This window comes from Callospermophilus lateralis, chromosome 1, assembly GCF_048772815.1.
Source record: "Callospermophilus lateralis isolate mCalLat2 chromosome 1, mCalLat2.hap1, whole genome shotgun sequence".
Lineage (NCBI taxonomy): Eukaryota > Metazoa > Chordata > Mammalia > Rodentia > Sciuridae > Callospermophilus > Callospermophilus lateralis.
Genome location: NC_135305.1, coordinates 5400084 through 5425657, shown reverse-complemented (window position 1 = coordinate 5425657; position 25574 = coordinate 5400084). Strand labels below are relative to the sequence as shown.

At 41.1% G+C, this 25574-nt stretch overlaps 1 protein-coding gene and 1 pseudogene across 2 annotated transcripts in view; one reads left to right on the top strand and one right to left on the bottom strand.

Annotated features, from left to right (window-relative positions):
* LOC143379104 (uncharacterized) overlaps positions 1 to 24734 on the top strand; it is a 52690-nt gene extending 27956 nt beyond the window's left edge. Inside the window, exons 4-5 of one of the 2 annotated variants that reach the window (XR_013155526.1) lie at positions 23180 to 24470; positions 24602 to 24641. Coding sequence is in view for 1 of the 2 variants with exons in the window: in XM_077109698.1 (XP_076965813.1) it covers positions 23180 to 23524 (345 nt within the window). In the remaining variant the exon portion in view is untranslated. Of the gene's footprint in view, positions 1 to 23179 lie in introns of both variants that reach the window. The other variant, XM_077109698.1, reaches the window with a different exon arrangement.
* On the bottom strand, positions 6655 to 11999 carry LOC143401806 (large ribosomal subunit protein uL6 pseudogene; annotated as a pseudogene).
* Positions 24735 to 25574: the final 840 nt, after the last annotated feature.

Below are 25574 nucleotides of genomic sequence, written 5' to 3'. Positions count from 1 at the left end.
AGAAATTTTTCTCTTGATTCTGGAGGTCAGAAGTTCAAGGTCAATATTGCAGGGTTGGTTCCTCTAAATCCATTTCCTTGGCTTATAGATGCTACCTTCTCATTGTATGTTTCACATGGTTCTTCTTCTGTGCATGTCCATGTCCCAATCTCTTCCTAATACGACACCAGTCATATTGGATAGAGCCTACCCTAATGACCTAATTTATTACTTCTTTTTTGTTTGTTTGTTTGGTTTTGGTACCGGGAATTGAACAAGGGGCACTTAACCACTGAGCCACATTCCCAGCCCTTTTTATATTTTATTTAGAGACAGGGTCCTGCTAAGTCGCTTAGGGCCTCAATAATTTGCTAAGGCTGGCTTTGAACTTGCAATCTTTCTACCTCAGCTTCCTGAGTTGCTAGTATTACAGTGTTATGCTCGAATTCGGGACCCCCAAAAGACCACCAGAGACCAAGATCGATGTAAACAGCAAAGAGGTGTTTATTGCGAGCTAGCTCGGTCCTCCGCGCGCACACACAGCAACTGGTGACTCTGAGAGGCCCCAAGCCCAGGGTTTGCAGCAGTTTTATACATTCTTTGGAGAAGGCAGGGAACTCACATACATCATAGCATCTCTTAGCAAATCATCACACACCGCGGGAAAATCAAATAACAACTCTAAAACATGATTAGCACATTCACTGGCGGGAACAAGTTGGGTAGGGGTGATTGGTTACTACAAGAGGGGGATTCATTTGAACTGATTGGTTTAAGCCAAGAGAGGTGTTCGGCTGAACTACATGGTTTCCCAACACGTTACCAACCACCATAAACTACTGGGAGGGTCATCTGGCATCCCAGGAATTTTCCCTGTCTCACGCAGATTGATGGCTGCTAGGGGGTTGCTATGGATCCCCACCTAGCCTGACTGAGTCAGGGACACCTGGCACAGCAGATCTCTCCTGTTATTTGTAGATAAACAACTCAGCAGGGTGGGAATGTGCCTAGGAGTGCTCTGTGGGTCTTTCCAAGGACAAAGGCCATGTCCCTTCCTTGGACAGGCTTTGCTCTGAGGTAGAGGCTGGTTTTTCAACAGGTGTTTGCAACCACACCTGGCTTCATTTACCTCTTTAAATACTCCACCTTCAAATGTGATCAAGTTCTGGGGTACTGTGATTAGGACTTGAATATGTGAATTTGTAGGGGGACAAGGATTCCTCCCATATGGGAAGGCAAGGGGCTGGTAGGAGAAGGTAGCTCCTTCTTGAGAGCGACCCAGGCTGCAGATTTTGTGATTTCCGCCTCAGCAGACTAATACAAGTGCTTGCCCTGACTTAGAAGGCTGGAATTTAGGTTGCTGCAGTGCCAGAAAGAGAGGCAGGAGGGAGATCTGGTTAGAGGAGAACTGCTTTAAGTAGCTGGTCAATTGGCTCTCTTTAAATTCTATAGTGTTGAGGGCCACAGCCGAGTTGGGATGACGCATGGCATTCTGCCAGAAGGGAGTGGTTGAGAGGTGACGCCAGTGAGCCATTGAGTGGCCCTCAACACTATAGGATTGAGGGAAACCCCTGTAAGACCTACTTTTAGATAGAACTTGCCAACAGTATCATGACAATGTACCTAGAAGATTATTAGAAATGAGAAAGGGAAAATAATGGCGATCTGTTGAATATTCTACATGAATATTTCATTATTTTTTAATTTAAGATTTATGATTATAAATCTGGGGATCTTCTAGAAAGAAAATTTACCAGATACAGTGGCACACACCTAAAATCCCAGTGGCTCTGGAGACTGAGGCAGAAGAATCTCAAGTTCAAAGTCAGCCTCAGGGCTGGGGATGTGGCTCAAGTGGTAGCGCGCTCACCTGGGATGCATGCGGCCCAGGTTCGATCCTCAGCACCACATACAAACAAAGATGTTGTGTCTGCCAAAAACTCTGTCTCTCTCTCTCTCTCTCTCTCTCTCTTAAAAAAAAAAAAAAAAAGTCAGACTCAGCTAGCAGGAACATACTACAACATTGTAAAAGCAATTTATATGCTTAACCCAAGGCCAGAATCATTCTAAATGGAGAAAAATCCTCTAAAAACTGGAATAAGACAGGAATGCCCTCTTTCACCACTTCTTTTCAACATAGTCCTTGAAACTCTAGCCAGAGCAATTAGGCAAAAGAAAGGGAAAAAAAGGTTTTTTTCCTTGAAACTCTAGCCAGAGTAATTAGGCAAAAGAAAGAATTTAAAGGGATACAAATAGGAAAAGAAGAACTCAAACTATTGCTGATGACATGATCCTATACTTACAGGATCCAAAAAACTCCATCAGAATTCTTCTAGAATTAATAAATTAATTCAACAAAGTAGCAGGATATAAAATCAATACCCATAAATCAAAGCATTTCTATATATTATTGATGAATCCTCTGAAGGAGAAACTAGGAAAACTACCCCATTCACAATAGCCTCGAAAAAATAAAATACTTGGGATTAAACAAAAGAGGTGAAAGAGGGCTGGGGATGTAGCTCAAGTGGTAGTGCACTCGCCTGGCATGCGTGCGGCCGGGGTTCGATCCTCAGCACCACATACAGACAAAGATGTTGTGTCCGCCAAATAGTAAAAAATAAATATTAAAATTCTCTATCTCTCTGTCACTCTAAAAAAAAAAAAAAAAAAAAAAAAAAAAAAAGAGGTGAAAGACCTCTACAATGAAAACTACAAAATGCTAAAGAAAGAAATTGAAGAAGACCTTAGAAGATAGAAAGATCTCTCATGCCCTTGGATAGGCAGAATGAACATTGACAAAATGACCATACTACCCAAAGTACTACACAGAATCAATGTGATTCCAATTAAAATCCCAATGTCATCCCTTATAGAAATAGAAAAAGCAATGATGAAATTCATTTGGAAAAATAAGAGATCCAGAATAGACAAAGTAATCCTTAACAAGAAAAGTGAAACAGGAGGCATCACAATACCAGACCTTAATCTATAGTATAAAGTGTGTGTGTGTATATAGTATAAAACTATAGTAACAAAAACAGCATGGTATTGGCACCAAAATAGATATGTAGACCAATGGTACAGAATAGAAGATACTGAGACAAACCCAAATAAATACAATTATCTCATACTAGAGAAAGGAACCAAGAACATATACTGGAGAAAAGATAGCCTCTTCAACAAATGGTGCTGGGAGAACTGGAAATCCATATGTAGCAAAATAAAACTAAACCCCTATCTCTCACCCTGCACAAAACTCAACTCAAAGTGGATCAAAAATCTAGGAAATAGACCAGAGACCCTATGCCTAATAGAGAAAAAAGTAGGCCCAAATCTTCATCACATTGAACTAGGCCTTCCTTAATAAGACTCCTAAAGCCCAAGAATTAATGGGGGCTGGGGTTGTGGCACAGTGGTGGAGCGCTTGCCTAGCATGTGTGAGGCACTGGGTTTGATTCTCAGCACTACATATAAATAAATAAAGGCCCATCGACAACAAATGAAAAGTAATAATAAATGAGGTAGATTCAAAAAGCTCTTCTCAGCAAAAAAACAATCAATGAGGTGTAGACAGAACCTACACTTTGGGAGCAAATTTTTGCCACACACATGTCAGAGCACTAGTCTCCAGGATATATAAAGAACTCAAAAAACTTAACACACACACACACACACACAAAAAAAAAAAAAAAAAAAAAAAAAAACCAATCAATAAATGGGCTAAGGAGCTGAACAGACATTTCTCAGGAAAAAAGATATACAATCAATCAATAAATATATGAAAAAATGTGTAGCATTTCCAGTAATTAGAGAAATGCAATAAAAACAACTCTAAGATTTCATCTCACACCAGTAAGAATGGCAATCATCAAGAATACAGGCAATAGTAAGTGTTGGCAAGGATGTGGGGGAAAAGGCACACTCATACATTGCTGATAGGACCGCAAATTGGTGCAACCACTCTGGAAAGCAGTATGGAGACTCCTTAGAAAACTTGAAATGGAACCACCATTTGACCCAGTTATTCCACTCCTTGGTCTGTACCCAAAGGACTTAAAATCAGCACTACAGTAATGCAGCCACATCAATGTTCATAGCATCTCAATTCACAATAGCTAAACTGTGGAAGCAACCTAGATGCCCTTTAATAGATGAATGGATAAAGAAACTGTGGTATATACACAGTGGAATGTTGCTCAGCATTAAAAGAGAATAAAGTCATGGCATTTGCAGGTAAATAGATGAAGCTGGAGAATATCATGCTAAGCAAAGTAAGCCAATCCCCAAAAACCAAAGGCCAAATGTTCTCTCTGATAAGTGGATACTGATCCATAATAGGAGAGGGTATGGAAATGGAGGAACTTTGGGCAAAGGGGATAAAGGGGAGGGGGCAGGAAAGATGGTGGAATGAGTTGGACATTATTATCCTAGGTACATGTATGATTATACATAGGGTGTGACACTACATCTTGTACAACCAGAGAAATGAAAAATTGTGCTGCAATTGTGTATACTGAATCAAAATGCATTCTGTTATCATATATACCTAATTAAAATTAATTAATTAATTTTAAAAAGTCAACCTCAGCAACTTAGGGTGGCCCTAAGCAACTTAGCAAGACTCTGTCTCAAAATAAAATAAAAAAGGGCTGAGGATGTGGCTCAGTAGTTAAGTGCCCCTGGGTTCAATCCCAGGACCAAAAAAGAAAAGAAAAGAAAGAAAATGGAAAATTTGTCCTACCATCCCCTAATTGCATTTAAAGAGTAAATGTCCATTTGCCTGGATGCAAAGAAAAACTATGTGTTTTAGGAAATTTCTTGCATTATCTATGTTGAAAGATGAAGTAGAGTCTTGGGAAAGAAAACTTAAAAATGAGGGCAAGTATAGCAATAACACCAACAAAACTTTCCAACCTCACTGGCTGTTTCAGTAAGAGAATTTTGAATCTGAGCCAAAGAATTCTCCATTTCATTTTGCAACAGGCTCAATCCCTTTTGAAAAAGGGGAGGATAGATATAATGAATAAATAATATCACCTTAGTATGAAAAAACCTGTATGTGCAGGTTTTTTTCCTTGTTTCAATATTAAATTGCTTACTTGGATTAAAGCAAGCTCTAAAACTAAAAAACTGCTTGGCATCTGTATCAGCATAAACTCAAAGGAAACCAATCAACATAAGCAAATGACATTGAGTGAACTTTGACCTTCTCTTCTCTGGGACTTCTGTTTAGGCCTCATGGGAATTATATCTGGGGACAGTTCTAAGGCACAGAAGGCTTTAAAAGACGCTGTGGACTGAATTATATTCCTCTGTTCATATGTGGAAGCTCTAACCATGATGTCAGGGCACCTGGAGACAGGGTCTTTGGGAGGTGATTAGGATTAAATGAGGTCATCAGTTGCTCCTGATCCTGGCTTTCTCTGCCACGTGAGGACACTGAGAGAAGGCAGTGGCTGCAAGCTAGGAAGACAGCCCTCACCAGAAGATGAATTGGCTGACACCTTGATCTCAAAGTCCAGCCTCCAGAACTGTCCGTGCTATCCAGGGTGCACAGCAAAATAGGTGAGGCCTCCGTTTTGCCACGGCTGTGCCCATTCCGGTGAGTGAAAGGACCCGGGTACTTTTGGTTTTCTCGTCACTTTGAAGGACATTAAGTGGAGCCAGTAGAAAATATTTGTAGCTAGGCTTGGAAATTAATTACCTTAATGACTCAATAAGTTGATGTTATCTTGAGTCGATTTTCTATTTCATTCAAAATAGGCTCAGACTGGATAGAAAAGAGACCATTCATCCAAAGTGTGGTCATAGGCTCCACTGTTAATAGGTGACGAGGGTGAACAGCAGTGTGCATGACAACCTTCTCAGTTTACATTGTGAATACAGTGCAGAGCTTGAAGCCAGGAATCTTGCTCTCCATTTCATGTTTCTCCTGTAGCAAATTGTACAGCCTTGGTCTGGTCACTTTCTGCTTTAGGTACTTTGATTTCTTCTGTAGTGGGAGAAGACTTCAGAGGCTGGGGGTATATGTCAGTGGTAGAGCACACCATGCCTCAGGCCTTGGATTCAACCCCTAAGACCAAAAAAGACTTCAGCCTTTCCTGCCCTGAAAATTTCTTGGGGCGGGGGGGAGTTAGCATGCAAAAACAAGATTAACACTATTTTCAATTTCTTTTTTTTTTTCTTCTAGTATTAGGGATTGAACACAGGGCATAGGTATGTGCTAGGCTAAAGATCTGCCATTGAGCTATAATCCCAGTGCAGGATTTTCAAAATCAAAATTAATCTAAATGGATTAAACTCTCACTGTGAGCCACTTCCGAAGTCCAGCCTTTATTGACAGGTACCTGTGGATGACAGTGGATGACATGTACCTGTGGATGACAATGGATGACAGGTACCTGTGGATGACAGTGGATGACCAGGATCCTGTGGATGACAATGGATGACAGGTATCTGTGGATGACAGTGGATGACAGTGGATGACAGTGGATGACAGGTACCTGTGGATGACAGACCTGGCCCAGCTTCCGTTGTCTTCTAGGAGCCTTTCATGGCTGCACCCAGGTTCAGCCTTTGGTTAAACTCCTGGTCTGTCTTTTTTCTGCCAAGACTGGCTCGTCACAAGGCACAGTTGCTCCAACTATCCAAAAAATGGCTCTCCATGGCCCCTCAGGAGGAGGAGGTGGTGGTAAGGAGACCGCCTTTCCCTTCAGTAACGCTCCTCCAGAGCATGAACAGAGGTTTGCCCAGAAAGGACCACACGGTCTCAGGACGTGGAATTGCACAGTGTAGCAGGTAGATCTCAACCGAATCTGGAGAATGGACTGTACCTACAGACCAATTACAGGCCAGTGTTTTCTCAAGTAGAAGTGAATTCTGACCTCCACGATCAAGCACAAGAACTTGTTGGATTTCTTTTTGCTATGCTTCTGCGAGGTTACTTACCTTTCCTGGCCAATGTACCTGGTGATCTTGCAGTCAATCCCACACCTACAACAAATAGAACTTTTTCCCAGGGATGGTGCAATGTTTTGGGAATGCCAACCCAGGATAGAGGCCAAAGTGGTCCAAGTTGGGAATTTAATTACGTAAGTGAATAACTCATCTTTATTTATTTATTTTTTTTTTTACTTTTCCATTGTATAAATTCAAATCCTCAAAATGAGAAAGAAGTAAATTAAGGAAAGAAGGAGTGGAATTCAGATGCTAAGCATCAAACATTACAATGGTCTGCTCTCCTGAGCCTCTACCTGGGAATAGTTCTCGTCTTCTAGCAGGGCCTCCTGGCTTTCAGGGGACACAACCCTGTGGCCAATGGTTGAGAACTAGCTGCCCCGGTCCTGGGGCCATCTCCAACGCTGCCTTTGTAACCAAGCAGCTGAAAATTCAGTCTATAAATTTTGCCCCTAAAATATCTCAGGAGTTTGTCTCCTCTCTATTCCCAGGGCTGTCCCTTTAGTTTAAGCATCACTAAACCACTGTTGGTCGTTTGTTTACTCCGCTTCTATGCTTGCCAGATCAAACCTTCCCAAACAAGGTTGTGATCACATCAGCCCTTTATAAAAAGGGCTTTGAGGTTGTACCCCTGGCGGAGCCTTGCCGTCAGGTACAGGCCCTGAGTGGGATCCCAGCACAGCCTTTCAGCTGCTGCGTGCCTTAGTTGTTGCTGGTTGTGACAAGGCCCAAGACTCTCAAGCTTGCTTGATGCACAGACACACACCTTTTTTTTTTTTTTTTTGGCAATACTGGGGTTGAACCCAGGGGTGCTTTACCACTGAACTATATGTCCAGACTTTTTTTTTTTTTTATTGGTTGTTCAAAACATTACAAAGCTCTTGACATATCATATTTCATACATTAGATTCAAGTGGGTTATGAACTCCCATTTTTACCCCAAATACAGATTGCAGAATCACATCGGTTACACATTCACATTTTTACATAATGCCCTATTAGTAACTGTTTTATTCTGCTACCTTTCCTATCCTCTACTATCCCCCCTCCCCTCCCCTCCCATCTTCTCCCTCTACCCCATCTACTGTAATTCATTTCTCTCCTTGTTTATTTTCCCATTCCCCTCACAACCTCTTATATGTAATTTTGTATAACAATGAGGGTCTCCCTCCATTTCCATGCAATTTCCCTTTTCTCTCCCTTTCCCTCCCACCTCATGTCTCTGTTTAATGTTAATCTTTTCTTCCTGCTCTTCCTCCCTGCTCTGTTCTTAGTTGCTCTCATTATATCAAAGAAAACATTTGGCATTTGTTTTTTTAGGGATTGACTAGCTTCACTAAGCATAATCTGCTCTAATGCCATCCATTTCCCTGCAAATTCCATGATTTTGTCATTTCTTAGTGCTGCGTAATACTCCATGGTGTATAAATGCCACATTTTTTTTTTTTTTATCCATTCATCTATTGAAGGGCACCTGGGTTGGTTCCACAGTCTAGCTATTGTGAATTGTGCTGCTATGAACATTGATGTGGCAGTATCCCTGTAGTACACTCTTTTAAGGTCTTCAGGGAATAGTCCGAGAAGGGCAATAGCTGGGTCAAATGGTGGTTCCATTCCCAGCTTTCCCAGGAATCTCCATACTGCTTTCCATATTGGCCGCACCAATTGGCAGTCCCACCAGCAATGTACAAGAGTACCCTTTTCCCCACATCCTCGCCAGCACTTGTTGTTGTTTGACTTCCTAATGGCTGCCAATCTTACTGGAGTGAGATGGTATCTTAGGGTGGTTTTGATTTGCATTTCTCTGACTGCTAGGGATGGTGAGCATTTTCTCATGTACTTGTTGATTGATTGTATGTCCTCCTCTGAGAAGTGTCTGTTCAGGTCCTTGGCCCATTTGTTGATTGGGTTATTTGTTATCTTATTGTTTAATATTTTGAGTTCTTTGTATACTCTGGATATTAGGGCTCTATCTGAAGTGTGAGGGGTAAAAATTTGTTCCCAGTTTTGTTTTGTTTTGAGACAGGGCCTTGCTAAATTGTCCAGGCTACTTTGGACTTAGGATCCTCCTGCCTTGGCCTCTAGAGTATCAGGGCACCACCACACCCAGCTCCCTCTGCCCTCTTTAGTGAACTGATAGCCAAAATAAGTTGCTTGCTCCTTCTCATACCTGTCCCTATGTTTCCTGCCCCTCTGCCTCCACCCGTGCAGTTTCTGCCCCCTGAACAACTTCTGCACACATTTGTGCCCATTTCTGTTTTCAGTCAGAGTCTCACTGAGTGACTGAAACTGGTCTTGAACCTGCAGTCCTTTGGCCTCAGTCTCCTGGGTTGTGGGCATTACAGGCATGCACCACCATGCTTGGCTACTGAGCTCAAATTTAATCTCACAAGAAAACACGATTCCTTAAAATTTTTCCCACTGACCTGGGCGTGGTGGTTCACACCTATAATCTCAGCTGCTTGGGAGGCTGAGACAGGAAGACTGCAAGTTCAAAGCCAGCCTCAGCAAAAGCAATGCACTAAACAACTCAGTGAGACCCTGTGTCTAAATAAAATACAAAGTAGGACTGGGGGTGTGGTTTAGTGGTCAAGTGCCCCTGAGTTCAATAGCCGGTACTACCCCCCCTCCCAAAAAAATTTCCCCATTGGCCCTATCTTAGTCATTATTTAATGAAATGAGTTAGTTTGGTTGAACCAATTGTTTAAAAATAATCTGAATTTCAATTAACTTGTAGATTTACTTGGTCAAATATTTGAACCTTGCATAGGTAGTTTCTTTGTCTCCTTACCTGCTAAAGAAGTTGTGCAGGGGCTGGGGTTGTGGCTCAGCGGTAGAGCACTTGCCTAGCACATGCGAGGCCCTGGGTTCAATCCTCAGCACCACATAAAAATAAATAAATAAAGATATTGTGTCCCACTAAAAAATAATTAAAAAAAAAAAAAAAAAAGAAGTTGTGCAACCTGAAGACTGGGGTAGTGTGGCACACTAGTGGAGCACTTGCCTAGCATGTACCAACCTAGCCTGGGGTTGGTCCCCACCAACACCACCCCCCAAAATTATGCAATTTGATCTTTATTTATTTTTCAAAAAGTTTTTATTTGTTTTAATTAGTTATACATGACAGTAGAATGCATTTATGCACTTTGATATATACATAGATGGGATATAATTTCTCATTTTTCTGAATGTACATGTTGTAAAATCATATTGGTCATGTAGTCACATATATACATAAAGTAATAATGTCTGTTTTGTTCTACTATCCTTCCTATCCCCACATCCTCTTACCTCCCCTCCCTCCACTTCCCTCTACCTAATCTAATGTGATGCTGTTCTTCTCCAGTGCTCTGCCCCCCTTATTGTGAATTAGTATCCGAATATTAGAGAAAACATTCAGCCTTTGGTTTTGTAGGATTGGCTAATTTTGCTTAACATGATAGTCTCCAACTCTGTCCATTTACTGGCAAATGCCATAGTTTTATTCTTCTTTAAAGCTGAGTAATATTCCATTGAATATATATACCATAGTTTCTTTATCTATTCATCTATTGAAGGGCATCTAGGTTGCTTCCACAGTTAAGCTATTGTGAATTGTGCTGCTATAAACATTGATGTGGCTGTGTCCCTGTAATATGCTGATTTTAAGTCCTTTGGGTATAACCAAGGAGTGGGATAGCTCAGTCATATGGTGGTTCCATTGCAAGTTTTCTGAGGAATCTCCATTTCCAGAGTGGTTGCACCAATCTGCAGTTCCACCAGCAATGTATGAGTGTCCTTTTCCCCCACATCCTCACCAACACTTATTGTTGCCTGTATTCTTGATGATTGCCATTCTGACTGGAGTGAGATGAAATCTTAGTGTAGTTTTGATTTATATTTCTCTAGTTGCCAGAGGTGTTGAACACTTTTTCATATATTTGTTGATAGATTGTATTTCTTCTGTGAAGTTCTGTTCAGTTCCTTAGCCCATTTATTGATTGGGTTATTTGGGTTTTTTTTTTTTTTTTGGTGTTAAGTTTTTTGAATTCTTTATATATCCTAGAGATAGAGATCTTTTATTCCATCCTTGAAATAAATTGACTCTAGGACATGTTTCTGTGACTGGACAATTCTTAGATCTTATTCATCAGCCCGCTGAACTGTTCTTTTTCAGAAACATAAATGCTGGGAGCCATCAGCCAAGTAGGTATGACAAATTCCTTGCCAGCTTACTCCCATGCTGTCTAGTGGAAGGACTTCTGAAAGGTGACCTTGCTCAAGGACCAGGGCAGGATCCGTGTTTAGGGTGTTCCCCCTTTAGAATAGGGCGGTTTAGCATAATAGGAGATTAGGGTGTTCCCCCTTTAGAATAGGGCAGTTTAGCATAATAGGAGATTAGGGTGTTCCCCCTTTAGAATAGGGCGTATCCTGCTGCTGAGTTCCTCTTGAGTGCTTAGGGTCAGACAGTATATTTTGGGAGACAGAAGCCCATGCGGATTGGATTTGGGCAGAGAGTGGATTTGAGAGAGAGTGGATTTGGGCAGAGAAGGTGGATTCCCCCAGAGCGTGTTTGTAGACGGCCGGTGTGAGTTCGGGAATAAAGAATTGCTGTTTGAATCTACAAGCTGTGTAGAGACTCGTGATTTGTGCCCAGCCAGAGACTGCGGCACATAAATACCATACAAAAATTTTCTGATATCCTTGTTTTTCACTGTTGTGGCTTGCTGAATTAAAGCAGCTGAATTTGAAACAAGTTCAATATCATTTCCTTTAAGGATTAATTCATCTTTCTGAGCTTGAGACACTGAACAAGCAACACCAGCGTAATACCCTTGATCATGTTCTGTGTATGACTACAGATGGTGCGATCAGTGCCCAGTTCCTTTCTATTTCCCCACCATTTGTCAACCCATAGCCTCTTCTTTTTCTTTCCAAGGAGACTGAGTTCCGCATTGATATGATTGAAATCCCTCCGGAGAGTTCCTCTTGGGCTGTTCACGATAACTGTGCATCCCTTCAGAGTAATATCGACATTTTCTGGGAATGTCGACAGTCTGATTGCTGAGAATGGTCTTCATTCTCTCAGTAGATTCGGCAAAGAGCGAGATTAGTGTTTTATTGGAGATGCATGAGGTTAAGATTTTCTTCCAATCTGTAGGCTCTCTCCTAACATATATTGATTATTTCCTTTGCTGAGAAGAAGCTTTTTAATTTGAATTCATCCCATTTATTGATCCTTGATTTTATTTCTTGCGTCTTAGGGGTCTTGTTAAGGAAATCAGATCCTAGCCCAATATGGTAAAGATTTGGGCCTACTTTTTCTTCTATTAGGTGCAGGGTCTCTGTTCCAGTGCCTAAGTCTTTGATCCACTTTGAGTTGATTTTTGTGCAGGGTGAGAGAGGTTTAGTAATTTCATTTTGCTACATATGAATTTCCAGTTTTACCAGCACCATTTGATGAATAGGATATCTTTTCTCCAGTGAATGTTTTTGGCACCGTTGTCTAGTATGTGATAACAATATTTTTGTGGGTTTGTCTCTGTATCCTCTGTTCTGTACCATTGGTCTATAAGCCTCTTTTGGTGCCATTTCTATGCCATTTTTGTTATTATAGCTCTTTATTCCAGTTTAAGTTCTGGTATTGTGATGCTCCTGCTTCACTTTTCTTGCTAAGGATTGCTTTGGCTACTCTGGGTCTCTTATTTTTCCAAATAAATTTCAGGATCTCTTTTTCTATTTCTAAAATTTTTTTGTAGTTGTAGATGGACATAATACCTTTATTTTATTTGTTAATTTTTATGTGGTGCCAAGGATCTAACCCAGTGCCTCATGCATGCTAGACAAGTGCTTTGCCACTGAGCTACAGCCCAGCCCATGCTTTTTCTATTTCTATGAAGAATGTCATTGGGATTTTAATAGGAACTGTGTTAAATCTGTATAACGCTTTGGGTAGTATGGCCATTTGGACAATATTAATTCTGCCTCTCCAGGAGCCTGGGAGATCTTTCCATCTTCTGAGGTTTTCTTCAATTTCTTTCTTTAGTGTTCTGTAGTTTTCATTGTAGAGGTCTTTCACCTCCTTTGTTAGATTGATTCCCAGTTTTTTTTTTTTTTTTTTTTTTTTTTGAGGTTATTGTGAAGGGGCTAGTTTTCCTAATTTCTCTTTCAGTGGGTTCATCGCTGGTATATAGGAATGCATTTGATTTATGGGCATTAATTTTATATCCTGCTACTTTATTGAATTTATGTATTCTAGAAGTTTTCTAGTGGAATTTTTTGGATCTTCTAGATATAGAATCATGTCATCAGCAAACAGTGATAGCTTGAGTTCTTCTTTACCTATTTGAATCCCATTAATTTCTTTCTTCTGTCTAATTGCTCTGGCTAGAGTTTCAAGGATGAATTGGATAGAAGTGGTGAAAGAAGACATTCTTGCCTTGTTCCAGTTTTTTAGAGGGAATACTTTCAATTTTTCTCCATTTAGAATGACACTGGCCTTGGGTTTAGTATACATGGCTTTTACAATGTTGAGTGAGGCATGTTCCTACTATCCCTAGATTTTCCAGTGTTTTGAACATGAAAGTGTGCTGTATTTTGTCAAATGCTTTTTCTGCATCTGTTGAGATGATCATATGATTCTTGTGTTTAAGTCTATTAATATCATGAGTTATGTTTATTGATTTCTGTATGTTGAACTGAGCCTGCATCCCTAGAATGAATCCCACTTGATCTGGTGCACTATCTTTTTAATATGTTTTTGTATGCAACTTCCAGAATTTTATTAAGAATTTTTTCATCTATGTTCATCAGGGATATTGGTCTGAAGTTTTCTTTCCTTGATGTGTTTTTGTCTGGTTTTGGTATCAGGGTGATATTAGCCTCATAGAATGAGTTTAGGGGGGTTTCCTCCTTTTGTATTTCATGGAATACTTTAGGAGTATTGGTGTTAATTCTTCTTTGAACGTCTTGCAGAACTCGGCTGAGAATCCATCTGCTTTTCATGGTTGGTAGGCTTTTGATGACATTTTCTATTTCATTACTTGCAATTTATCTATTTAAATCATGTTTGACCTCCTCATTCAGTTTGGGTCTCTAGAAATTTGTCGATGTCTTCTATATTTTCTATTTTATTCAAGTATAAATTTTCAAAATAGTTTCTAGTTATCTTCTGTATTTCAGACATGTCTGTTGTGATATTTCCTTCTTCATCTTCTATTTTAGTAATTTGAGTTTTTTGTCTTTTTCTGTTCATTAGCATGGCCAGAGGTTTATCTGTTTTATTTATTTTTTAAAGAACCAACTTTTGTTTTGTCAATTTTTTCAATTGTTTCTTGTTTCAATTTCATTGATTTCAATTATTTCCTGTCTTCTACTGCTTTTGGTGTTGATTTTTTCTTCTCTTCTTTTTTTAGGTCATTTGTTTGCTGATTTTTTTTTTTATTCTTTTAATGAATGCATTCAGTGCAATAAACTCTCCTCTTAATACTGCCTTCATAGTGCCCCAGAGATTTTGATATGTTGTATAAGTGTTCTCATTTAACCTCTAAGAATTTTTTTATTTCATCCTTGATTTCTTCTACTATCCATTTACCATTCAATAGTATATTATTTAATCTCCATTTGTCAGAGTAGCTTCTATTTTTTTATTTTATCATTGATTTGTAATTTAATTCCATTGTGCTTTGATAGAATGCAGGGTATTATCTCTGTTTTTTTTTTTTTTTGTTTGTTTTGTTTTGTTTTGTTTTTTGTATTTACAAAGAGTTGCTTTGTGGCATAAGATATGGTCTATTTTAGAGAAGGAGGCATGTGCTGCTGAGAAGAAAGTATATTTGCTTGTTGATGGATGAAATATTCTATATATGTCAGTTAAATCAAAATTATTTATTGTATTATTTAGCTCTACAGTTTATTAAGTTTTGTTTGGAAGATTTGTTCAGTAGTGAGAGAGATGTGTTAAAGTCATCCACTTTTATTGTGTTGTGGTCTATTTGATTCTTGAAATTGAGAATGTTTGATATTTGTAGACGCTCCATTGTTTAGGGCAAAAATGGTTATAATTGTTAGTCTTGCTGATATATACTTCCCTTAAGAAATATGAAACGTCCTTTTTTGTCTCTACTGATTAACTTTGGCTTGAATCTACTTTATCTGAGATGAGAATAGAAACCCCTGCTTGTTTACACAATCCATATGAGAGAGATGTTTTCTCCCCTCCTTTCACCTTCAGCCTGTGGATGTCTTTGCCCATGAGGTGAGTCTCTTGAAGACAGCATATTTTGGGGTCTTGCTTTTTTTTTTTTTGTACCAAAGATTGAACTCAGGGGCACTTGACCACTGAGCCACATCCCCAGCCCTATTCTGTATTGTATTTAGAGACAGAGTGTCACTGAGTTGCTTAGCTCCTCGCTTTTGCTGAGGCTGGCTTTGAACTTGCAATCCTCTTGCCTCAGCCTCCTGAGTTGCTGGGATTACAGGCATGCACTGGGTCTTGCTTTTTTAATCTAATCTGCCAGTCTATGTCTTTTGATTAATGAGTTTAGGCCGTTAAAATTCAAGTTTTTTTTTTCATTTTTTTTAAAGAGAGAGTTATTTTTTAATATTTATTTTTTAGTTTTTGGCGGATACAACATCTTTGTATGTGGTGCTGAGGATCGAACCCGGGCCGCACACATGCCAGACAAGCGCACTACCGCTTGAGCCACATCCCCAGCCCTTAAAGTTATTATTGAGATATGATTTGCATTGCCTGTCTTTTGGACTTATTTCTGATTTTTAATTTGACTTAGTTTCTCCTTTGATTGAATATTCCTTTAGTGTGGTACTACCATTTCTGGTTTTCACTTCATCCTCATGGACTATTTTGAGAGTGTTCTGTAGTGTAGGCTTTTTAATTGTGAATTTTTAAAATTTTTGTTTATTATGGAAGGTTTTAATTTTATTTTCAAATCCGAAGCAATTTTGTTGGATATAAAATTCTTGGATGGTATCTGTTTTCTTTCAGAGCTTGAAATATATTATTCCAGGACCTCCTTGCTTTGAGGGTCTGGGTTGAGAAATACATTGACACCCAAATTGGCTTCCCCCTATACGTGATTTGATTTTTTTCTCTCACAGCCTTTAAGATTTTATCTTTATTCTCTGTGTTAGTCATTCTCATTATAATGTGTCTTGGTGTGGGTCTGCTGTAATTTAGCACATTTGGGGTTCTTTGAGCCTCCTGTATTTGATTTCCCATTCCATTTTTTTAGGTTTGGGAAATTTTCTGTTATTATATCATTGAAAAGATTGTTTATTCCTTTGATTTGTATCTCTCTGGTCCTTCATCTATTCAGATAACTCTTAAATCTGGTATTTTCATTTTATCCCATAATTCTTGGATGTTCTGTTCATGGTTTCTTGCCATCTTCTCTGCAAGGTCAACTCTACTTTCAAGATCATATATTTTGTCTTCATTATCTGAGGTTCTGTCTTCCAAGTTGTCTAATCTGTTGGTGATGCTTATTGATTCCTTCATTTCGAGGATTTCTGCTTGGTCTTTTTTCACAATCTAACTCTTTATTAAAGTGGTCTTTTACTTCCTGTATTTTTTCTTTGATTTCACTCCTTATAATATCCTTTACTTCACATATCACTTTATTTTTTTTTTTAATTAATTTTTATTGTAGGTTGTTCAAAACATTACATAGTTCTTGATATATCATAATTCACACTTTGATTCAAGTGGGATATGAACTCCCATTTTTACCCCATATACAGATTGCAGAATCACATCAGTTGCACAACCATTGATTTACATATTGCCATTCTGGAGTCTGTTGTATTCTGCTGCCTTTCCCATCCTCCACTATCCCCCCTCCCCCCTCCCCTCCCCTCTTCTCTCTCTACCCCCTCTACTGTAATTCATTTCTCCCCCTTATATTTTTCCTCCTTTCCCCTCACTTCCTCTTGTATGTAATTTTGTATACCCCTGAGGGTCTCCTTCCATTTACATGCAATTTCCCTTCTCTCTCCCTTTCCCTCCCACCTCTCATCCCTGTTTAATGTTAATCTTCTTCTCATGCTCTTCTTCCCTACTCTGTTCTTAGTTACTCTCCTTATATCAAAGAAGACATTTGGCATTTGTTTTTAAGGGTCACATATCACTTTAACTATGTAGAATCTGAACTCCTTCTTGGACGTTTCTTCTACTGGGGTATCAGTGGCTTCTGTAGTTGGAGCATCTTGGTTTTCCAAACCTGGGCTGGTCCCCCCACAGCAGTCCTCTAGGCTGTGTAGCAGCAGTAATGGTGGTGGCTGGTGGCAGCAGGTGGCGGGTCAGCAGCAGCAGTACGGCAACAGTGTCTGCAGTGGCTACGACTGGGGCGGCGTCGCTCAGGCCATCTCCGGAGGGCAGTGGCGGCAGGCTTCAGGGGCAGGGTGCCCGCGGTAGCAGCACGAGGTGGCTGTAGCTGCACGGGCAGCAGCACCTAGAAAGAAAACCTCCAGGTGTCCTCGGGTGGCAGCAGCAGTGCAGGTGGCTGCTGAGTGGAGAGCAGACCTCGGGCAGGCAGCGGTGTCTGCAATGTGGTCTTTCAGATTATCTTCATTCTACTAGTTTATTACTTCTATGATTCAATTCATACATTTGAAAAGTAAATGGATAAACTGAATTATGAATTACATAAAGTTTCAGTACTTTACAGAGTAAAAAAACATGCATTCATTTGTTTTTGGGGGGTGTGTGTATTGATAGTTTTTTTTTTTAAATTGTAGTTGTAGATAGAGAGCAGACCTTTATTTAACTTGTTTGCTTTTATGTGGTGCTGAGGACCGAACCCAGTGCCTCACACGTGCAAGGCAAGCGCTCTGCCACTGAGCTGCAGCCCCAGCCCCTTATTCATAGTTTTGATACTCAGAAATGGATGATCAGATATAGTTTCTGTACTAAATAGCAGCCCCTATATTGCTGCTATTATCATTATCATTTTTTTTTTAGTTGTAGTTGGATACAATATCTTTATTTATTTTTATGTGGTGCTGAGGATCGAACCCAGGGCCTCACACGTGTCAGGTGGGTGCTCCACCACTGAGCTACAGCCCCAGCCCTATTATCATTATTTTTGTTCTTATTTGCTGGGCTGGGGATTGAACCCAGGGCCCTGTGCATGCAAGGTGTATGTTCTACCACCGAGTTACACCGTCAGCCCTCAAAACTATGTTTTAAATTATAATTGTAGTCCTTTGTTTCACTTTAGTATTTAAGAGATAAAAATTTTTTGTTGTACTAGAGATGGGGAAGAAGAGGCAAGTACAGAATTTTCCACTCCCAATTGTAGTGTCATGAAAATTAATAGAGAATAGAGATTTCACATTAATACAATGTTCTCAGAGTAAGGCTTTTCATTCTCCACTGGAGTCTTAGTATGTGGTCTGAGGACGTCTGAGAACCTGTCAGAAAGGTCTGACAGGCCCTCCCTTTCCCAGACTCCTGTCTGTGTGAGTCCAGATTCTCTACGTAATTCAGCCAGAGAGTCGTGCTGTAATAGGTTGAATGCAGATAGAAAAATCCACTGTCTTCTGTTAAGATGGCAGAGAGATTTACAAAACTGTGAAACAATACCATGTTTCTCAATATTGTTTTGCTTTATAAAACATATTTCTTATAAAACTCTTTTAATATATGATTTACTATTGCTCTTTTTAGATTAGTAAATAAATGTTTTAAAATTTTCTCAATTTTAGTTTCTAATTTGGTAAATATCCATAAACATCATCCATATAAGCAAATCTTCTTGGGACCTCATTGTCATTCTTAAGGAAATGTCCTGAAACCAAAAAATTAGAAAAATTTATGCTGAGAACTTCCTGTTGCAGCGGAAACCCACACCACATTGCAGATGCTTTTTATATTGCATGGGAGAAGTCAACATGTAGTAGAATAAAGAATTCTCCTCTGCCTTAGATCCTTGTCCCCATGCAGCGTAGTATACAGTTGATCCAGGCTGCATCACCATTATCCAGAGGGCCTGTCCCCCACGGATTCCTACCCCCTTCCCACTCAACACATTTGAGTGGGGGCTGAGAATCTGCATTTCTGATAAGTCCCAGGGGATCCTGATGTGCTGCTTCAGCACTCACTTGCTGAGGACTATCAGTCACTGCTTCTAGGATATTTTCCAATCTTTTTTTGCCAACTCCATTAAACAAATTACTTTTTTTCTGAAACACTAGTTGGAAATAAAAATTTGGCCAATGTTAAATGTTTATAGCAGCTCAATTCACAATATCTAATCCATGGAAGCAACCTAGGTCCCCTTCAATAGATGAATGGATAAAGAAAATGTGGAGGGCTGGGGATGTGGCTCAAGCGGTAGCGTGCTTGCCTGGCATGCGTGCAGCCCGGGTTCGATCCTCAGCACCACATACAAACAAAGATGTTGTGTCCGCCAAAAACTAAACAATAAATATTAAAAAATTCTATCTCTGTCTATCTCTCTCTCTCTTAAAAAAAAAATAATATAAAGTGCTTATCTCCCAGAAAACTTTAGGTTGATTCCTACCACCATTTCTTCCTTTATTCTACCCATCACATACATTTAAAAAAAAAAAGAAAGAAAATGTGGAACATATACACAATGGAATATTACTCAGTCATAAAAAAGAATGAGATTATGGCATTTTCCAGCAAATGGATGGATTTGAAGATATCATGCTAAGTGGAAAAAAAACCAGTCCCCACAAACCAAAGATTGAATGTTCTTTCTGATATGCGGGTGTTGACTCACAATAGGCAGGGGGTGGGGGTGGAGTGGAGGTTCACTGGATTGGACAGGGGGTAGTGGGAGGAAGGAAGAGGGGTTGGAATGGAAAAGACAGTAGATTTAACTGGACATAACTTTCTTATGTTCATACATAAATACACGACTAGTGTACTGCACCTCATGCACAACCACAAGAATGGTAAGTTATACTCCATGTTCGTAAGATATACCAAAATACACTCTACTGTTGTATATATCTGAAATGAATAAATAAAAAAAAAATCTGGCAGATGTTGTAGTAAGAGACCAGACCATTCACAGATATTCATAATGGGGGTCACTCATGGAATGGTAGAAGGAGCTTTTTTGTCTGCTCAAATAGGTCAAGGCAGTCCACATAATCAGTGGAGCAACAGGCAAGGGGACCAAAGCAGCCTCGCATCCAACATGAATTCCTTTTGGGAGACTTGTATTTCCATTAAGATTCTTTTTTTTTTCCAGGATATTTATTTTTTTTTAAATTTTTATTGTTGGTTGTTCAAAACATTACATAGTTCTTGACATATCATATTTCACATTTTGATTCAAGTGGGTTATGAACTCCCATTTTTACCCCGTATACAGATTGCAGCATCACATCGGTTACACATCCACTGTTTTACATATAGCCATACTAGTATCTGTTGTATTCTGCTGCCTTTCCCATCTTCTACTATCCCCCCTCCCCTCCCCTCCCATCTTCTCTCTCTACCCCATCTACTGTAATTCATTTCTCCCCCTTGTTTTTTTCCCCCTTTCCCCTCACTTCCTCTTGTATGTAATTTTGTAAAACCATGAGGGTCTCCTTCCATTTCCATGCAATTTCCCTTCTTTCTCCCTTTCCCTCCCACCTCTCATCCCTGTTTAATGTTAATCTTCTTCTCATTCTCTTCCTCCCAACTCTGTTCTTAGTTACTCTCCTTATATCAAAGAAAACATTTGGCATTTGTTTTTTAGGGATTGGCTAGCTTCACTTAGCATAATCTGCTCTAATGCCATCCATTTCCCTGCAAATTCTATGATTTTGTCATTTTTTAATGCCGAGTAATACTCCATTTTGTGTAAATGCCACATTTTTTTTTATCCATTCGTCTACTGAAGGGCATCTAGGTTGGTTCCACAGTCTTGCTATTGTGAATTGTGCTGCTATGAACATCGATGTAGCAGTGTCCCTGTAGCATGCTCTTTTTAGGTCTTTAGGGAATAGACCAAGAAGGGGAATAGCTGGGTCAAATGGTGGTTCCATTCCCAGCTTTCCAAGAAATCTCCATACTGCTTTCCAAATTGGCTGCACCAATTTGCAGTCCCACCAGCAATGTACAAGTGTACCCTTTTCCCCACATCCTCGCCAGCACTAGTTGTTTGATAAAGGGGCTAAAAGCATGCAATGGAGGAAGGATAGCATTTTCAACAAATGGTGCTGGGAAAACTGGAAATCCATATGCAACAAAATGAAACTGAATCCCTTTCTCTCGCCATGCACAAAAGTTAACTCAAAATGGATCAAGGAGCTTGATATCAAATCAGAGACACAGCGTCTGATAGAAGAAAAAGTTGGCTATGATCTACATATTGTGGGGTCGGGCTCCAAATTCCTCAATAGGACACCCATAGCACAAGAGTTAATAACTAGAATCAACAAATGGGACTTACTCAAACTAAAAAGTTTTTTCTCAGCAAAAGAAACAATCAGAGGGGCTGGGGATGTGGCTCAAGCGTGCGGCCAGGGTTCGATCCTCAGCACCACATACAAACAAAGATGTTGTGCCCGCTGATAACTAAAAAATAAATATTAAAAATAAATAAATAAAGAAAGAAACAATAAGAGAGGTAAATAGGGAGCCTACATCCTGGGAACAAATCTTTACTCCTCACACTTCAGATAGAGCCCTAATATCCAGAGTATACAAAGAACTCAAAAAATTAAACATTAAGAAAACAAATAACCCAATCAACAAATGGGCCAAGGACCTGAACAGACACTTCTCAGAGGAGAACATACAATCAATCAACAAGTACATGAAAAAATGCTCACCATCTCTAGCAGTCAGAGAAATGCAAATCAAAACCACCCTAAGATACCATCTCACTCCAGTCAGATTCTTTTTAATATTTACTTTTTAGTTGTAGTTGGACACAATACCTTTATTTTGTTTACTTTTTTTATTATTTGTTTTAATTAGTTACACATGACAGTACAATGATCTTGACATGTCATACATTTGAAGCAAATGGGGTATAATTACTCCTTTTTCTGAGTGTACAGGTTGCTGAATCTGTTTACTTATTTTTATGTGATGCTGAGAATCAAACTCAGGGCCTTGCACTTACTAGACGAGTGTGCTACCACTAAGCCACAACCCCAGAGCCCCATTGAAGTTCTTTTAACTTCAATCTTAAGCTAATATTGATTAGGTTTTAAAAGTATAAAAGCAGCCAGATCTGGTGGCAAAGGCCTGTAATCTGAGTGGCTCCGGAGGCTGAGGCAGGAGGATGACAAATTCAAGGCCAGTTTCACCAACTTAGCAACCATTAGCAAGATTCTGTCTCTAAATAAAACATAAAAAAGAGAAAAGGGCTGGGGATGTGGCTCGGAGTTAAGAACCCCTGATTTCCATCCCTCATACCAAAAAAATTAATTAGTAAAAAAATATAGAAGCAACAGGCAAGGGAACATATTAGGCTGGGTTGAATGATGTTCCCCCAAATTCGTGTCCTTCCTAGAGCCTCAGGAGGGGACTTTGTTTGTAAACAAGGTAATTGCAAATGTAACGAGTCAATTAAGATGAGGCCACACTGGGAAGGACAGGCCCCGAACGTGGAATGACAGGTGTCCTCATAGGAAAAGGAAGAGGAGAGCCGCAGACACAGGGGAAGGCCGTGTGAAGCTGGACACGGGGCCCCAGAGGCAGAGCCGGGAACAGTGCCGACTCAGAGAGACGGTCCTGATGTGCAGCCCGTGTGGGGGCTGACCACTCGGGACCCTCATGGTGGCAGTTGTGATGACCTATCTGTCCGTCTGGGTGTCCTCCTTCCCTGCAGCCACACCCACGTTCCTGGGTTTCACTCCTTACTCAAGTCTACACTTCAGGCTCTGCTCTCTGGGGAGCTCAGGGTAAGGCAGGTCTTAAACGATAGCCCTGATACAGTGAAAAAAAAACAAAACAAGAAAACCCCGACAGCCAGGGGCAGGGGCAGGGGCTTTCGGTCCCAGTTGACTGAGGCAGGTGGTCTCCTGAGCCCAGGAGTTTGACACCAGCCTGCCTCGAAAACAAAAATAAAAGTTAAAGTCGAATAGCAGGTATGGTAAGGAAACTCAAGTATTTCAGAAACGGTAAGGAGAGGGCAGCCTTTCCTGAACACAGAAAGCCACGTCGCGCCCCTACTTCCTTATGTACACTGCAGTTAAATCCAAACCCTACCGTGGAGCCCTCCCACATCAGCACTCCTAGAAGTGACCCTCTTTTGTCCTGCAGAGTGTTCTAGGCCGGCAGCGCCAGACTTCGCTGAACTCCTCCCCTGCTGATGGAGGCGCAGTTTTTCCAGAACTCTGCCATGTGGGCATGGCCATGTGGGCATCCCGCGGTCTGGTCGTCCTCGCCGATGCGTCTCGGTGCAGTTTTGGGAATACAATGCTGGGTGACAGTGTGCACATCTTCCCATTGCCTCAGCCCAACCAGAAGCCACGGGGCAAGTGGGCCTGGCAATGCAGTCCAGACCAGGCTTCCTTTTGGGGTTCTGAGCAGTCGACGGGAGTGGGGGGATCGTGGACACGCAGAGGCAAATGTAAGCATCCTGTGGAGTTAGAATGTGTTTGGTGAAGCCACAGAAGACCAGAGCAGCATATTTCAACAGGTGACATCATCTATTTTTCCCAGAAAAGACTCTGGAGATGAGCAACATAGGACTGGTGTGGGTAGCCCAGGAGATGACCATTCCAAACTTCTTGCCCTCTTGCTGTGTCATCAGAGCACTGAGCCTTAAGGTGGCTGTCCTTGTTCCAAGATAGATAAAGGGTAGAGCGTAGAGAGCTAAGGACCAAGGCTACATGTACAGGCAAGAATCCCTTGCTTCCTTCCACTGAGCCACAGACCAGCCCTTTTTATAATTTATTTAGAGACAGGGTCTCACTAAGTTGATTAGGGCCTTTTTAAGTTGCTGAGGCTGGCTTGGAATTCGTGATCCTCCTGCCTCGGCCTCCCAAGCCACCAGGATTTCAGGCGTGCATCACTTACCAGCTCTCTCTCCATTCTTGATTCAATGAGACAGTTGTTGGGTTGTTCTTCATGTCACCTACTCCAGGAATGTCCCTCCCAACCAAGACTGGAAAGATAAATTCACCCTCCCCTTGCTAGAAAGCACGTAACGCCCCTCTTTCCTTATTTTCCCCTGAGAACTCTATCCTGCAATACTCACCAATTTTCCAGAGACAAGCAACTCTATCTATAGCTGTAGGGTTGCTCTGAGCCTCACATCTTCTTGGAAAGTGGAGAGAGGCTGCGGATTCATCTGCAGCAGTGTTCGCTTCATCCCCAGGATGCTCAGTGATGAGTCTGTCCCCTTCCTCGGGCACCCTGTGGGAACTCCACCCACAGGACCTGCTTGAGGACAAGTGGGTCATCTGCACACACCTCATCAGAGGTAGGAATGGAAGACTCCCAGCCACAGGGGACGCAGCGGTCTGTGTCCTCACCACAGCTGGGATGTGATCATATTCTCTCAGGGTGGAAGTCACACAAGAGCAAAGGAGGCCAAGGGAGAAGGCAGGTAAGTTCTTCAGTGTGCTCAGGACCTCCTTCTAAACGGCTTTCCTAGAGACTTGCTTACTGTCTTTGGCTGGAACATTTGCATAGTATAGGGATTCAGCTTGACCTGAACACAGCCAACTTGTGTTACAGCCACCATGACTGTCCCAAGGAGCCCTGGTCTATTTCCCCCGAATAGTTTCCCAGCATACCCCGCCAATAACAAAGCCATCAGAGTGGGAAATGGAGCTTCAGGACCGGACCTCAGTGCTCGTGCTGATGTCGCCAGATCCAGGAATGTGCCTCATGTCTTTGACAGTAGCTCAAGATAAAGCAGGTACATTCCAGCATGGGGGAAGTTGCCCCCCCCCACACTCCTCTCTGACCCAAGTGGCAGGTCCCCTGTCTTGCTGCTGCCCAAGACACTCATCTGTATGCACTTCTCCTAATAAATTACGCTGTGTGTAGTCTCAGATCCGTCTGCCTCTTTCTTCAGTCTCATGACACTTTGCAGCAACTTCCCTACACTGGGACTGTCTTTTCCCCCAGGAGGTATAATGACAAATCCAGTCTAGCTGGGAATCTAAGTTGATGCGTATTTCTGCTTTCCCACTGGAACCCAAAAGGAAGACAAGGTGAGAGTTCCAAATCACGTTGGGGAACTAATCCAGAGCATTTGCTGAAGCACAAGAGCAAAGTACAGCCAGGCGTGGTAGTGTGCACCTGTAATCCCCCACTGCTAGGGAGGCTGAGGCGGGAAGATGGCAAGTTCAGGCCAGCCTGGGCAATTTAGTGAGACTCTGCCTCAAAATAAAATTAAAAGGGCTGGGGATTTGGCCCATTTGGAGAGGACTTGCTTAGCTCATGCAAAGCTCTGGGTTCAACCCCCAGTTCCAAAAAACAAAGTAAGTTGGGTGCAGGGGAGCATAACTGCAGTCCCCGCTATTCACGAGGCTGGGGTGGGAGGATCACAAGAAGTTTGAGGCCAGCCTGGGCAATATGGCAAAACCACCACCAACAACAACAAAGTGAAGCAGACATTTGTCAGTGAGAGCCTCTTCCACTCTTCCTTCTCCTAAAATGTAAACACAAATGGGTTTCCTTTTGATTCCCTCTAGAAACACGT